The following is a 15,868-nucleotide window of genomic DNA, read 5'->3' on the forward strand; positions in this document are numbered from 1 at the left end:
CAGCACTGAATCTTCTGGAAGTAGAGTTACAGATGGTTGTTAGCTGCCACATGGGTGCTGGGAACTGAACCCAGGTCCTCTAGAAGAGGAGCAGCCAGTGCTCTTAACTGTTGAGACATCTAAGCAGCCCCATGTTTTCATTATTTCCTAGTCTACTGACTTTCAGCATCATCTGATCCCTTCCTGTAATAGAATCAGGCTCAGTCGCCCTTCCTCCCAGCAGGCTGCATTACTGCTACTGTCGGTTGGCTTTTCTATGGCCACTCTGAGGACGATACTGATGGAAAGATGCTGACAGACAGAATGTCCATAGAGCACCCTTGGATACGGAAGTGTGTGACTATTATCAGACAGATGCAAGAGCAGGGGACAGTGCAACTGTGCCCGCTGGAGGCGTCTTCACAGGCCTCATACTACCATCTGAGAGCTGTAGACAGGAAGCCCCCTGTGCTGGCTAGTTTTATGTCAAGTGGACAGAAGCTAAAGTCATCTGAGAAGAGGGAACCTCAATTGAGAAAATGCATCTGTAAGAGCTGTAGGCAAGCATGTAGATCATTGTCTTAACTAGTGATTGATGTGGGAGGGTCCAGCCCACAGCAGGAGGTGTCATCCCTGGGTAGGTGGTCTAGGGTCTCTAAGAAAGCAGGCTGAGCAAGCCAACACCCTCCACGGCCTTTGTCAGCATCAGCTCCTGCCTTCAGGTTCCTGCCCTGTAAACCCTTTCCTCCCCAAGTTGTGGCATTTTATCACAGCAATACTAACCCTAACCAGGGCAGCCAGTTGCTACTTTTACCAGGTAGGTAGGCTAGTTGAGGGAGAAGAGGCTCTGATCCTGATTTCTGATATTTCTAGAGTTTGCTCTGAGCATAAAACCCTAGGAAATGCCATGTGCTCACAGAGGAAGAGGACAGTACAATTTTGGGATACATCCAGGAGAGGTATATTTCCAATGACATCACAGCCTTATTTCTTGTTCCATCCCATTTGTCCTTTTTTTTAGTTATAAGAAATTATAAACCGTAAAAAAGCACAGAGAATAATCATTCCAATGTGTTCATCATGCAGCTTTAATAATTATCAGCTCATGATAAAAATGTTGTGTGTATATGTGATGTAAGCACTCTATCACTGATCCATCAACCTGGCTAATGCCTGGTCTTGTTTCTCCCTCTCTCTGAAATGGTTTCTCACAGTGTAGCCCTGAACTCACAGAGAGCCACATGCCTCTGCCTCCCTCTTAAGATGTACACCATCACACTGGGCCTTGTTTTTACCTATATTTTATCTGCTTTTACCAAGACAGCATCATTACTGTCATTTGTCATCATTATCACCATCACCCAGACAGGGTCTCCGTACCTTAGCCTGGCCTGGAACTTGCTATTTAGCTGGCTGGCCTTAAACTTTTGGTGATCTTCCTGCCCCATTACCTCTGACCTCCACAGGCATGCAATCCTCCCCACAAAATACATACATAAATAAATAAACAAGCCCTACACCAATGCAAGCACTTCTAGTTAAACACAGGGGCCACAAAGAGAGATTTGAAAGTAAGAAGGGGGCTTATTGGGAAGAAAGGATTGGGAATAAGAGGACAATAAGGGGACAGGATCAAAGTATATATTGTGAAACAAAGAATTAGTGGTTTAAGAACACTTTAGTGTTTATTTTTTTTGTTGTTCATTTGTTTGTTTTGAGACAGGGTCTGTGGTAGTTTGAACGAGAATGGCCCCCATAGGCTCCCATATATAAATGTCTGGTTCCTAGCTGGTGAAACAGATTGGTGAAGAGCTACAAGGTGTGGCCATGTTGGAGGAGGTGTGTCATTGGGGGTGGGCTTTGAAGTTACAAAAGCCTTTATCAGGCTTGGTCTCTCTTCGCCTGCTGCTTGTGGGTAAGATATGATCTCTCAGCTACTGTTCCAACTCCATGCCCACCTGCCTTGTTGCTGTCATGTTCCCCTGATAGCCACAGACTAACCCTCTGAAACTGTAATCAAGCCCCCAACTAATGCTTTCTTGTATAAGTTTTCTTGACCATGGTGTCTCTTCACAGCAATAGAAAAGTAGCTAAGACAGAGTCTCATGTAGCCTATGGTGGCCCTTGAATTCCTGATCCTCCAGTATCCATTTCCCAAGTGCTAGATTACTGGGTATACCACCACACCCAGATTATTTATAAAGATTTTTAAACATTACTTTTAACCATGTGTATGGGTATGTAAGTATGCATATGTAAACAGGTACCCAAGGAAGAAAAAGGTAGTAGAAACCCCTGGAGCTGAGTTACAGGCAGCTGGGAATTGAACTCTGGTCTTTCTGGAGGGCAGTGCATACTCTTAAGCACTGGGCCATCTCCCAAGCCCATTTTCCAGCCAGGGTCTTCTTATTCTGTAGGCCAGGTAGGCCTGGGACTCAATATGCAGCCCAGGCCTACCGTAGACTCCTAGCAATCCTTCTATCCTGGCTTCCCAAGCTCTGAGATTATAAACTACCACAACAGGCACTACAATTTTGTTTTTAGAGTATTATGACTTTATAATTCTTAAAATTCCTGAGGTATAGATAATTTAATAGGTGGTGAATATGTGCATTAATGGTATACAATAAACATAAAAGTATAGATTGGGGTTAGGGTATAGCTCATGGGAGATTATATAACTAGCAAGAGCTGGGTTTAATCATCAGCACTGCAAACACATGAGTAAATAAATAAATGTACTGTACCTGACTATTCATGACAACTAAAAACTGAAAACACCAAAACCCCCAGAAGATAAATGGGTAAACAAAAGATGGTATAACACCGATGGAATGGTCTTCTATTTTAATAAAATACTGAAACAGACTAAACATGAATATTGAAGCCAATCATAAATGACAGTATGTAGGATATTTAATAGTTGACAAGGGACAGAGATATGGGCTACTAACAGGCTTCATTTGGAAATGAAAATTTCTAAAATTTATTGTGCGGGTAGCTATAGAACTCTGAATATAATAAAAGCCAATGTTTTTTGTTTTTTTACTTTTAATGGGGTGAACTGTAATGTGTGTGAATCATTTTAATAAGCAAAGCATACTGAATGAATAATTTTCACATATCCTCTCTTGGATACAATAATTCTCTTAGCACTTATAAACATCACTCTAAAATCCAAATGAGTGCCCTGTTTGCAAGGCCAATTCTGTACTGCCTTCCCTTGTGAACACTGGTCTCTTACATGAAACACCCAGTATAGAGGAGGTTTTAATGTTAGTTCCATGTTAGAATAACAACCTCTGCTGTCGTCAGTAGCAAGCCAGGGCCTTGCTTTTACAGCTGTGGGCATGACAGAAGCCATCTGAGTCCCTGCTTCTGGGGGAGAAGAGTGAAGACAGCCTTTAGAAAGCCAGAGCTGAGGGAGAGCCCTCATTCACAACCGACCAGGAAATAGGTGTTGCTGCCCACAAAACGCCAATCACCCTCCTCACAGAACCTCTTCAGGCTTGGTGTTTATTTTTACTTTTTAAATTGCATCTACAAAGATTTTTATAGTTACTTTCAAATTCCTTCAGCAGCTATGGTGTTTGATCTGCTCCTGACTAAGAAAGGAGCCCTGAGATGAGACGCTGGAGGAAATGGAGTTTACAGCAGCCACTTGGAAAGCACCACTGTTGGGAAGAACTTCCGGGTAGGGAATTAAGATTCCCTCAGTTACTGTGCTTTAAAAAATGATGCTCAAGGTAAAAAGTTTTGCTTGCACAGAAATCATCATTTAGATATTTTCTACTGTCTACATTCAAAATATTTTTGTTTTTATTACTAGCACAGCTGCTAAGTGTAGGTGTGTGCCTATTTAGGAGCCATAGGAAAACTCAAAGAGAAACTCCAAAAAGCCCCCCTTGTTGAGAACCTGATACATTCACACCAAAACACTCCCTCAGGCTCCACCCACCAAACAATCATTGCCAGAAGTGAGAGAATGGGTGTGTTAATGACCAAGCGCACCCGGTTTCCTTGCATACATCTTTCAAACACTGAAAACACAGCAGTTATTTGTACCAGAGAGGAAGGCACACTCAGAAGAGAACTTACCTGTGCCTCTCAAGGAAAGTTTGGCTAATTCAATGCTGAGCACGCCATCGTTATTTTCCAAGAAGCCCTGAATGCAGCTCACAAGGGGATCTTTACCAAGTCACTGATCCAGTCCAGATAAGGAACACCAAAAAGTCAGGGGAATATTAACACCTCATTCAATCTTCAATGTAAAATGATTACTTTTTAAAGTAAGTGTGGGCAAGAGCTCCCCCTAGAAGGCCAGCTCTAAACCATGCCAGTGACTTTCAGAAGGTGGAGGAAGAGGGCACTGGCAGGAAAAGACTAGAGCTCAGCACTGGCAATACCAAGATGGGCTCTAGACAAAGCCACATTGGAGGAGGCCTCTTTCAAACTGGGGAAGACAGCAGTAGCAGAAGTCAAAATGCTCACTAACCATCTGAAAACTACTATGTTTTCTGGCTCTGAGCAACAGCTTGGCACTCAGCTGCACTGTCCCCATGATGAGGTCAGTTTGAAAACCATCTAAACTCCAATTATTAAGTGAGCCAAGTCCAGTGGTTCACAGAGCAATCTGACAGTGGGTGGAGACGCGGCCCAGCCATTAAGAGTAGATACTGCTCTTGCAGAGGGCTGGCATTCTGTTTCCAGTACACACATCCTGTGGCTCAGAAACGCCTGTTAACTCCGGTTCCAGAAAATTCAACACTTCTGGCCTCCTCAAGTACCTACACACATACCCATAATTCCAAATAAAATAAAGCCTTAAAAATTCTAACAAACGTCTATGACACCCAACTGAAAAGGGTAGGGAGGGAGAGGGTGGTTAATTATGCTGACTGGAGCCTAGGCCCAACCTTGCTGGGATCTTGGAAGTCATCGAAAGCCCTGCTTATCTCACTCTAAATAATCGGTGGCAGATGCCTATGTAATTCCCACTCCTGAGAGGCACACCCTGTGTATTTACTTTTTCCTGCATGGTGATCATAGATACTTCTAAAACAGACTCAGAAACTGTAAGGGAAACTTGAAGCTTTGGTATGTGTATTCATCTTATGTATGTGTGTATAATATCATATATAATGCTATAATATTTTCAAATATTTTATATAAATTGAACTATGAAGTATGCAAACTTCTAAAATTTTTTAAATAGCAAAATTTCCACAGAATTTACCAGTTGCATGATCAACAGCGCCTCCCTTTCCCTTCCCATTTTCCCCTCTCTGTGTCTGTCTGATTTGTTCTTTCCAATGTTTCAAGACAAGGGCTTCTGTAGCTCAGGCTGGATCCAAGACTTGAACACACTACATGGCCCCAACACAACATGGCCCCAACTACCATAAATTGCAATCTTTTTGCCTTATTTCCTGAACGCTAGGACTGTAAGTGTGCAATCACAATGTCCTGAATGCTAGGATGGTAGGTGTGCAATCACAATGTCCTGAATGCTAGGACTGTAGGTGTGCAATCACAATGTCCTGAATGCTAGGACTGTAGGTGTGCAATCACAATGTCCTGAACTCTAGGGTCGTAGGTGTGCAATCACAATGTCCTGAACGCTAGGGCTGTAGGTGTGCAATCACAATGTCCTGAACGCTAGGGCCGTAGGTGTGCAATCACAATGTCCTGAACGCTAGGGCTGTAGGTGTGCAATCACAATGTCCTGAATGCCAGGACTGTAGGTGTGCAATCACAATGTCCTGAATGCCAAGACTGTAAGTGTGCAATCACAATGTCCTGAATGCCAGAACTGTAGGTGTGCAATCACAATGTCCTGAATGCCAGAACTGTAGGTGTGCAATCACAATGTCCTGAATGCCAGAACTGTAGGTGTGCAATCACAATGTCCTGAACGCCAGGGCTGTAAGTGTGCAATCACAATGTCCTGAATGCCAGAACTGTAGGTGTGCAATCACAATGTCCTGAATGCTAGGATGGTAGGTGTGCAATCACAATGTCCTGAACGCTAGGATGGTAGGTGTGCAATCACAATGTCCTGAATGCTAGGATGGTAGGTGTGCAATCATAATGTTCTGCAGCTCATTTCTTTTCACCACTGCCAATTTTTTCACAGAGTACAGGCACCACAGTTTATTCATTTATTAAAGAATTATTATTTATATTATTATTATTATTATTAAGGAATTATTTATTATGGAATATTTGGGTTTCCTCTAGTTTTTGGTTATTACAAATAAAGTTGCTATATATTGCTATAAAATGCTAAAAAATTTGTATATCAGGTATTTATGTGACCCTTGGTTTTCATTTCTCTTGGTGAGGAATACAATTGCTGAGTAGTATAACCAGTACAGATTTAGCTTTGTAAGAAAGTGTCAAACTATTTCCCAAAGTAGCTAAATCATCTTATATAGCCAGCAGCAACACCAGAGTACTGGGGTTTCATCTCTTTTCCAGTAATTATTAGCTCTAAACATCTTTTCATGTGTTACCTGATATATGCAAATTATCTTGGGTGAAATGTCTCTGAGTTATTTGACTATTTTCTAATTGAACTTCAATGCCTCTATAGTTAAGTTTTGAGAGTTCTTAAATTTTGTTTTGTTTCTTTTCTTTTTTTCTTTCTCTCTCTCTTTTTTTTTTTTTTTTTTTTGAGACAGTATTTCTATGCGTAGCCCTGAGTAATTCACACTGTAGACCAGGCTTCTCTGGAACTCACAGATTTGACTGCCTCTACCTCCCAAGTGCTGGGATTAAAAGTGTGTGTGTGTGTGTGTGTGTGTGTGTGTGTGTGACTACTACCTGGTGCCTAAAAATAATTTTATGTGTTCCCAGTATGTAGCTTGCCTTTTTATCCTTTTCTTTAAAGATAAAATCTATGTAGTCCTGGCCTTGCCTGGAACAGGGTGGCCTTGAATTCAAGAGTTTCACCTGCAATACACATAGGCCAAACACTCAAACACATAAAATAAATAAATCTTAAAGAAGACAAAAAATGGTATTGATATTGTCCAATTTATTAATTTTTCTTTTCATGAATTATATTTTTAATATCAAGTCTAAAAAACTTTGTTGAACCCTTGGAGACAGAGATTCACTTTTTTTCTAAAAATTTTATACTTTTATTTATTTTTAATTAAAAAAATTTTCATGTGTATGGGTGTTTTATACCATGTGTGCCTAATGTCTGAGGAGTCCAGGGGAGGGCATCAGATCTCCTGGAACTGGAGCTACAGCTGATTGTGAGCTGTCATGTGGGTGCTGGGAATCAAACCCAGGTCCTCTGCAAGAGCAGTCATTGCTCTTTACAGCTGAGTCGTTTCTACAGTCCCTAGTTTATATCTCACATTTAGATCTGTGATCCACACTGAGGTGAATTTTGTGAGGTTCAGACTGAAGTTTGTTTTTACCTATGGCTGGCCATGTATGTTAGAACTACTTGTTAGAAAGGCCACACTTCTAAGGCCTTTGCATACTTGTTAAAAATCAGCTGACTCTTTATATGCTTTGATTTCTGGGTTCTAAAGCTACACTCCTAGCCTTTTCATGATTCAGGCCTCTAGCAGAATGCCCGAGTGCCATGCTGAAACAGCAGGCCTTAACACTGGCACAGTGCTTCCTTCCATTCTATGCTTTTCCAAAACCGTTATATCTGTTCTGTAATTTTTGTCTCTTATAGATTCTATAACATCTTTATGTATATGTATGTGTGTGTGTGAAGTTATTTTACACTGTGGTAGATACAAATAATAGTGTTCATAGCAGTCTTATTTTTAATAGTCAGAACCTAAAAACAACCTAGATGCCTCTCAACTGAAGAATGGATAAAGAAAATGTGGTACACTTACACAATGGAGTTCTACTCAGTGGTTAAAAGAAAAAAAAACCAATGACATCTTGAAATTTGCAGGCAAATGGATGGAACTAGAAAAAAATCATCCTGAGTGAGGTGACCCAGTCCCAGAAAGACAAACTTGATGTACTCACTTATAAGTAGATATTAGACATAAAGCAAAGGATAACCAGTCAGTCTATAGTACACAACCTCAGAGAAGCTAGGTAACAAGGAGAACCCTAACATAGATGGGAAAAATCCTCCTCAAATTCTTCTTACTAAAAGTTAGTTCAGGTCAGTTAAGGTACTTGCTGCCAAGCCTGATTTTGCTACAAAGCCTATGTTTGATCCCCTGATCCCCTGTGACCATGTGGTGGAAAGAGAGAACTGAGTCCTTAAAGTTTGCCTATGAGACACTCTCTCTCTCTCTCTCTCTCTCTCTCTTCTCTCTCTCTCTCTCTCTCTCTCTCTCTCTCTCTCTCTCTCTCTCTCTCTCTCTCTCTCCCTCTCTCTCTCTCTCTCTCTCTCACACACACACACACACTAAAATGTAAATGTAATAAAAATGTAAAAGATTAATTTAGTTTAGCCTTGACATCAAAACCAACACAAGGATAGGGAAGGAAAATTATTAGACACTCTTAGATGCAAATCAAGCAGATACTATAGGCAAACTTAATCTAATAATGTATAAACTAAGGAAATAGCACATCATCCCCAAGTTGAATTTATACCAGGACTACAACAGGCCCAGCTTGTACAACAGAGAGAACAGTCCTCATACTCACTAAGGAGGGAAGCTGCAGGATGTTGGGGTTAAGCTAATATGAATGACTATATGCACTTAACACAGGAAGTTTGTGAATATCCAGGGAGAGATGTCAAGGCAGCAACAAAGAATACTGGCATGACATCTCCATGGGAGCCAGGCTGGAGGCAGCACTAAGAAGCACCACCAAACACCAGTACGATTAAGTTACCCAGTAACTTCTGTGGAATGAAGCAAGAAGACAACCAAGGCCAGATTGTAGGCTACCCTAGTGTTTAATGAAGTCAAGTCTCCAAATGAATGATCAGAAAATAAAGGAAAGGAGAAACAAAATAGTGACTCAAGTGGGTGGTATGTGACAGGTGTGGGAAGGAAAAAAGCTATCTATACTGTGGGCTGATGCGTGAGAAGATAAAAAGAAATGCAAAATGCATGTGCACACGCATACAGAGGTGAGAGATCACTGGGTGTGCCTTCCTCAATCACCTGTACCTTATTTTTTGAGACAGGGTCTCTCACAATCTAGAGCTCACAGACTCAGCTTGGACTGTCTAGCCAGCAAGCCATACAGATCTTCCTGTCTCCTGCTTCCCAGTTCTGGGGTGACAGGCACTTTTTCTTTTTACTTTTTCCCTGAGACAGGGTTTCTCTATAACTTTGGGGTCTGTCCTGGAACTAGCTCTTGTAGACCAGGCTGGCCTCAAACTCACAGAGATCCTCCTGCCTCTACCTCCCAAGGGTTGGAATTAAAGGTGTGTGTCACCACCACCTGGCATGCATGTCCCACTTTTTATGTGAGTGCCAAGGATACAAATCCAGGTCCCCATGCTTGTGCAGCAAGCCCCGCACTCACTGAGCATCTCTCCAACCCCTAGAACAACATCCACGTGCTACTCAATCTCACACCAAGAATCCTCAAAGGCAAGGCATCATGGTACCATTCAGTTGCCACTGACTCCAAAAGAGTGAATTTAGTCTTCACTAAATCCATACAGTGAAGTTCAAAAGCATTTCTTACCTGAATTTTGATGGGCCAGGTGAAATTACTGACATAAACAAAGAAAGTAATGTTTGGATGGTTGCGAAAATCAAATTTCTCATTAGAGAAGCTATCTTTGTATTCCTTGATGTTGGTTTTTGAAACAACAGGCATCTCTTCTCCAGTCTGGGTTCCAGCTAAAAGGAAGCAAAGAATGAAAATAAAGACTCTTTTTTGGAAGGGGTGAGGCATGGCAGTAGACAAGAGTATTCCCTCATTAGTAATGAGGGTAATGGTTTACTGACCACTTACCACGGCAAAGGAATAGCCTTTTGAGCTCAGTCTCTACTCCACACAACACATTCTATCCCTCATCTATAGATTAGAAACACTGAAATTCTAAGAAATCATTAACTGGCCTCAGGGTTGACAGCCTACAGGGAATGGATCTTGGATATTTGAACCTAAGAAAACTGACACATAAACTTGTATCCAAACCGTCCACACTGAAATGGCACATGTGGCAATGAAATTATCACCAGAGTCCTTCCTATAAGAGGCACTGGTGGGAGCTGGAGAGATGGCCCAAGAGTTAAGAGCATCAACAGTTCTTCCAGATTAGAATCCCAACACCCACACAGCAGCTCATGGTCACCTGTTATTTCAGTTCTAGGGCACCCAACACCCTCTTCTGAGCTCCATAGGCACCAGACACATTGATGCACAGACATGCATGTAAGCAAAACATTTATACACATAAAACAGGCACTGACATTCACTCTGTACTTAACACTTTATGTCCTTTGTATTTCTTCTTCACACTGTGACATGTGACAATGTTTCAGGCCTCTGTACCAGGGACATTTATTCATCCTTCACTAAGCAGGAATGTCCTCACGTAGTCACTCAGTCCTTCCTTCTGTTACCAGCCAACACTGCACTCAGGACCTATCTAGTATAACATTGCTTCTACATGGCCTCACATTTTATATACTTCGTTGGCCAAGAACATGAGTATATTTAGATTCTAAATAAATAAATAATTTCTTTGAGAATGAGTTAAATTTCAAGCACTATAACAAGTACTTCCTTTTTTTCACTTATTCCTGTGACACTCTATATTTCAGGCACAGCTGTGAATATGGCCCAACACATTTGTAGATATCATGTTGCAACATAAGAAGGTCGGACACAATAATAAATAACAAGGTATTTTTACCATATCATTCCATAAGAAGGAAACAATCAGAAAATGTAGGTAACTTGGGGCTGGAGAGATGGCTCAACAGTTAAGAGCACTGGTTGCTCTTTCAGAGGATCTGAGTTCAATTATCAGGACAGACGTGGTAGCTCAAAATTGTCTTTAACTCCAGCTGGGAGGAGGGAGGGCACCCAATGCCCTCTTCTGGCCTTCTCAAGCACTGCACATACCTGGTACATTTACATACACACAGGCAATGGCAAACATAGACTCAAATAAAACAAACTTAACCAATTTAAAAAGGAAAGGAAAATTTGATAACTTGTTCAACACCACAGTGCAGATAAATTCAAACCAAGGTCTATCTACAGAGTTATCAAGTTACAGAGTGGTTTTCTATCTTAACTGCTATACTAGGGCCATCAGAATTGTAATGAATCACCATAAGATAAATAAGAAAGGAAAAGCTGTACTTTTGAGACTTAGTTTAATTCCTAAAGTATGGTTATCTATACATATTAAAACATTGAAAGAGTTTTCATTTCTTAACACTATGAGTCATTTTAATTGTTCACCTATGAAGAACAGACAGAGATTATCACAACACTAGAAGGTGGCACAGAAAGGACATAAGAGGTGGCAGCAGAGCAGAGAGTGAATGCCCAACAACCCACACCTACGATGTTGGAGATTATTCATTCTGAGTAATCCTAAGGTTAGATGGGAGTCTTATTTGCTCATTCAAGGTGTCATGGCTACCAAGCGGCAAAGGTGGACTATGAGCTCATTCATTTAGCTCCAGAGGCCACTTTCCCAACTCCTATCCTACATTGCTAACCCATCATTCCTCTAGCTGTGTCTTTTACCTGAGAAGCTGGTAGCCCAGGTGATGTTGAGGTTGAAGTTTTTGGAGGCATTGATAAACATGTCCAAGTCCCTGTTTTGCTGATGAGAAATGCACACGATTAGGAAATTGTTAACACTTTTCAGATTTTAAGACACAGCAACAAGCAGGTCACAGTGCTCTCAACCATCTTATCGCAGACTACTTTACATCTCAAGAGGAGCTCATGCTTAGATAAAGAGGTGGCAACATTTCCTGTCAGTTTTTCTCAACACAAGTAATAAGATGAAGATAAAATTTCATTTGGCTCCCATAGAAGTGTGAAATCTAGCACTTTATGAGATGTCAGCCCCATGAAAAAAGGACCCTCGCCTTGTGCCATCTGTCAGAGAAACTTACGTTCAGCATTTCTGAGTAGCTGTTCCCAAATGCCCAAGGTTCCTAATTACCAGGAAGAAATCTGACCTAGAGGTCCAATTTCTACTTATTTATTATAACTGAAATCCATATGATTAATCCATACATTATAAACTGTCTCTCAAATAGGAATTAGTTTCTAAAACTCTTACAACAGGTCAAATGTACTAAATTTAAAACATAATTTATATTCATTCTTGAGTTAAAAAAATTTCACTCACCAAAATAACTATAAGAAAAATATGTCTGAGTATGGTTTCTTAGCTTTGAAAATGTTGCTATCCATTTACAGCAGTTCAAAGTGCCAGTTTCATTTTGATTCTTGGTTTTAATAACTGAAGTTTTTGTGGAGCTGGACAGAAATCACTGTTGGTAAATTCTAATGATGTTTTTAGTTTTCACTGAAATTTCACTAACAAATCTTTTTGGGGGCCTACAGTGATTTCAATGTGAATGGCCTCCACAGACTCAGTTGGCAGAGCTGTTTGGGAAGGGTGAGGTGGTGTGGCCTTGTTGGAAGTGAGTCATTAGAGATGGGCTTTGAGGTCTGAGAAGCCTATGCCATTCCCAATTAGTTCTTTCTTGCTCTGTCTTCTACTTGAGGATAAGATGTAAGCTCTCAGCCACTGCTCAGCACCATGCCTGCCTGCCTACCTACTGCCATACTACTCCCTGCTTTGATGCTCACAGAATCTAACCCACTGGAACTGTGAGCCTCAAATTAAATGCTTTCTTTATAAGTTTCCTTAGACATGGTGTTTTGTCATACAAATAGAAAAGTAATTAAGATAGGACAAAATAATTGCTTTGCAAACCAATCAGATGCTATATTCTTTTTTGAAAAAATGTTATTTTATATGTATTTATATGTGGTTTTGCCTGCATATATGTCTGTGTACCATGTGCATGCCTCGTGTTGGAGAAAGTCAGAAAAGGGAATCAGATGCCCTAGAACTCTAGATACAGACAGTTGTGAGCTGTCATGAGGTGTTGAGAATGGAACCTGGTCTTCTGCAGGAGCCGCCAGTGCTCTTCAGCCTTAGACGCTGCATTCTTATGTTTTATAAATTAATCCAACCATGCTAGAAATGCTCATTTTTAAAAAGATATTTAAAACAGGTTAGAAAATTAAGATTTTTCTTTTTTTTAAAAAAAGCATCGCTTGATAGTTATACCAGAAAACCACAATGGAAACATTTGCAATACCATTTTCAAAATTGTGATTTCTAAATGAGAGGTTTCTCTCACAGAGCAGGGATTGCATTCAAGAAAATTTTATCTTCTTTTGCAAGGGGAGATGTGTGCTTAATTATTTATATTAACTAGTATCTGCTGACAGCACACAGTTAACAGCTATGTCTTCCCATGATACAGACTAAAATCCTTGTCATTTTGTAAAAGATACATGTGTTTAGATAAACCTAGTAAGAAATCTGTCATAAAACACACCAACCATCTTGTTAGCAAGCATTATAAAATTCTACAATGCTTATTTGTTTTGAAAGAGCATAGCTCAGGCTGATCTTTACCTACTATGTAGCTGAGGCTGGCCTTGAGTTGCTGATTTTCCTTCCTCCATCTCCCAACTACTGAGACTATAGGTATAGTTACCATATGTTTACTTTAAAAAAATAAAATGAACACTATTAAGTACACCCTGAAAGACTGACCCTTTAGTATCTGTTTATGACTAAGGAAGTAATAAATTTCACTTGTGGCACTTTTCTATAAGTCATGCTAAAAATCTTTTTTAAAAAATCCTGTCAAGAGCTAAGGAGATGATTCAAACATGGGGATCTGAAGTATCCATGTGAAAACAAGGTGTGGCAGTGTATACTTGTAATCCTAGTGCTAAGGAGAAGATCACAGGGCTCTATCCAACCACGCTTCTAAACAGTAGGGTAGAAAGCAATAGAGAGATACCTGATGTTGACCTCTGGCCTCCACTGGCATAGACATGGGCACATATATGTATGCGTACATACACCTCCCTCATATACAGTTCACACAGCCATTCAGATAGTACACCTAGGTGCTACAAAGATGGGTCTATGCTGAAGAGCACTTGCTGCTGGAACAGAGAGCCAGGGTTCAATTCCCAGAACCCACGTGGTTACTCACATGTAACTCCCTGTGGCATGACGTCCTGCCCTGGCGCCAGAGGTAGCAACTCCACGAGCCATAAAACCCCACTGGGCCACACCCGGCCTAGCTTCAGAATTAGCACCCAGCCTTAATCCATCCTTTGCGTTACAGATACCTATGTGAATCTTGTCTAAGAGTTTCCCATGGACACAATGCAAAACTTGGTTTAAAGGGAACCCAGAAAACCGTGGTACCTCTTTAGAAGCTTCATCCAATGTTTTGAGATATGGAAATCTACTAGCTAACGTGTAAACATAGGGAAAAATAAAAATGCCAAAGAGCCAGGGAAATGGCTTTAGTCCACAGAGTTGAGCCCCTGCGGCTGAAAGGCTAAATTTATTCTCAAGGTGTCTCTGAGTCTTCATTTCATCAACCGGCATGAATCCACACGCCCGTGCTGTGATACCCATGACGTGATACCCACGACAACTCCAGTTGCAGGGGATCCAATGCCCTCTTCTTGCCTCTACAGGCACCAGGAAAACATACATGTGGGCAAAACATCCATAAACAGGGCTGGCGAGATGGCTCAGCGGTTAAGAGCATTGCCTGCTCTTCCGAAGGTCCTGAGTTCAATTCCCAGCAACCACATGGTGGCTCACAACCATCTGTAATGAGATCTGGTGCCCTCTTCTGGCCTGCAGGCATATATGCAGGCAGAATATTGTATGCTAAATAAATAAATAAAATTCTTAAAACACCCATAAACATAAAATAATTTTTAAAAATTAAGGTGCATCTGCAAAACTTTGCCATAGAGTAATTTAAGATTGCTTACATTTACTTAAAGAGCTGTTCACCCTTAGGAACTAGAGAAACTAGTAGTTAAGAGCACTTACTACTCTTGCAGAGGACCCTGGGTTGGTTCCTAGCACACATACGATTGCTTACAATGGTCTGTAACTCCAGTTCCAGGGGATCCAACACCTACTTTTGGCCTTCACAGGCACTGTACACATGATGTACAGATATACAAGTCGGTGAAGCATTCATTACATATTAAATTTTAAAAAACTGTTCACTCAATAATTTGTCTTCTTAACACACCATCATGACATCATTCTACTACTACTTTGAAAACTCAGTGATGTTCACCTTCTGAGTAGGAAGAAGATAAAATGTGGACTCTAGACATTACCTTGTTCCCTGAGGAACTACTGGCAGCTAAAGGCTACCTGAGAAGAGGGAGTCAGTCATTTTCCGCAGGGCTGTAGTCACTGACAGGGTCCCCATGCGCCAGTAAATAACCTCCCACCCATGCTCTTGCAATCTGCAATAAACTAATTAAATTGAGGGGAACACACATACACATACTGCACCATGCAAGGGGAAGGTGACTTGTTGGTAGTATAACACTGTCAAGTAAATGAAAAAATATGTAAAAGATTACCATGTATATTCCCACCTTGATACTATTCTGCTACTATGCAGTACTTCTGTCCAGGATGACCAAGATAAAAGACCCATACAAAATTCAACACAAAATAAGACAACTTGAAAGAAATTCTTACTTCATCAGGAGTAGCCACAAAATTGATGGCTGTATAATAGCGATCGTCTTCCTGGGACAGACTAAAAGTGAACTGATAGTCAATGAGAAGGGTATCTACGGGAAAAAAGAATACATACTTAAAAATGATACAGGCAAATCATATATACCACACATATATAGTAAG

The 15,868-nt window shown here is 40.8% G+C and overlaps 1 protein-coding gene across 2 annotated transcripts in view; it reads right to left on the bottom strand.

Moving 5' to 3' along the window:
• Nucleotides 1–15,868, bottom strand: part of Atrn (attractin) — a 142,936-nt gene that overhangs the window by 36,130 nt on the left and 90,938 nt on the right. For both annotated transcript variants that reach the window (XM_038329374.2, XM_038329375.2), the window contains exons 22-24: nucleotides 15,704–15,798; nucleotides 11,653–11,731; nucleotides 9,625–9,782 (exon numbers count right to left, since the gene is read on the bottom strand). In XM_038329374.2, coding sequence (XP_038185302.1) covers nucleotides 9,625–9,782; nucleotides 11,653–11,731; nucleotides 15,704–15,798 — 332 coding nt within the window. The remainder of the gene's footprint in view (nucleotides 1–9,624; nucleotides 9,783–11,652; nucleotides 11,732–15,703; nucleotides 15,799–15,868) is intronic.

Source organism: Arvicola amphibius, chromosome 5, assembly GCF_903992535.2.
Source record: "Arvicola amphibius chromosome 5, mArvAmp1.2, whole genome shotgun sequence".
Taxonomy (NCBI): domain Eukaryota; kingdom Metazoa; phylum Chordata; class Mammalia; order Rodentia; family Cricetidae; genus Arvicola; species Arvicola amphibius.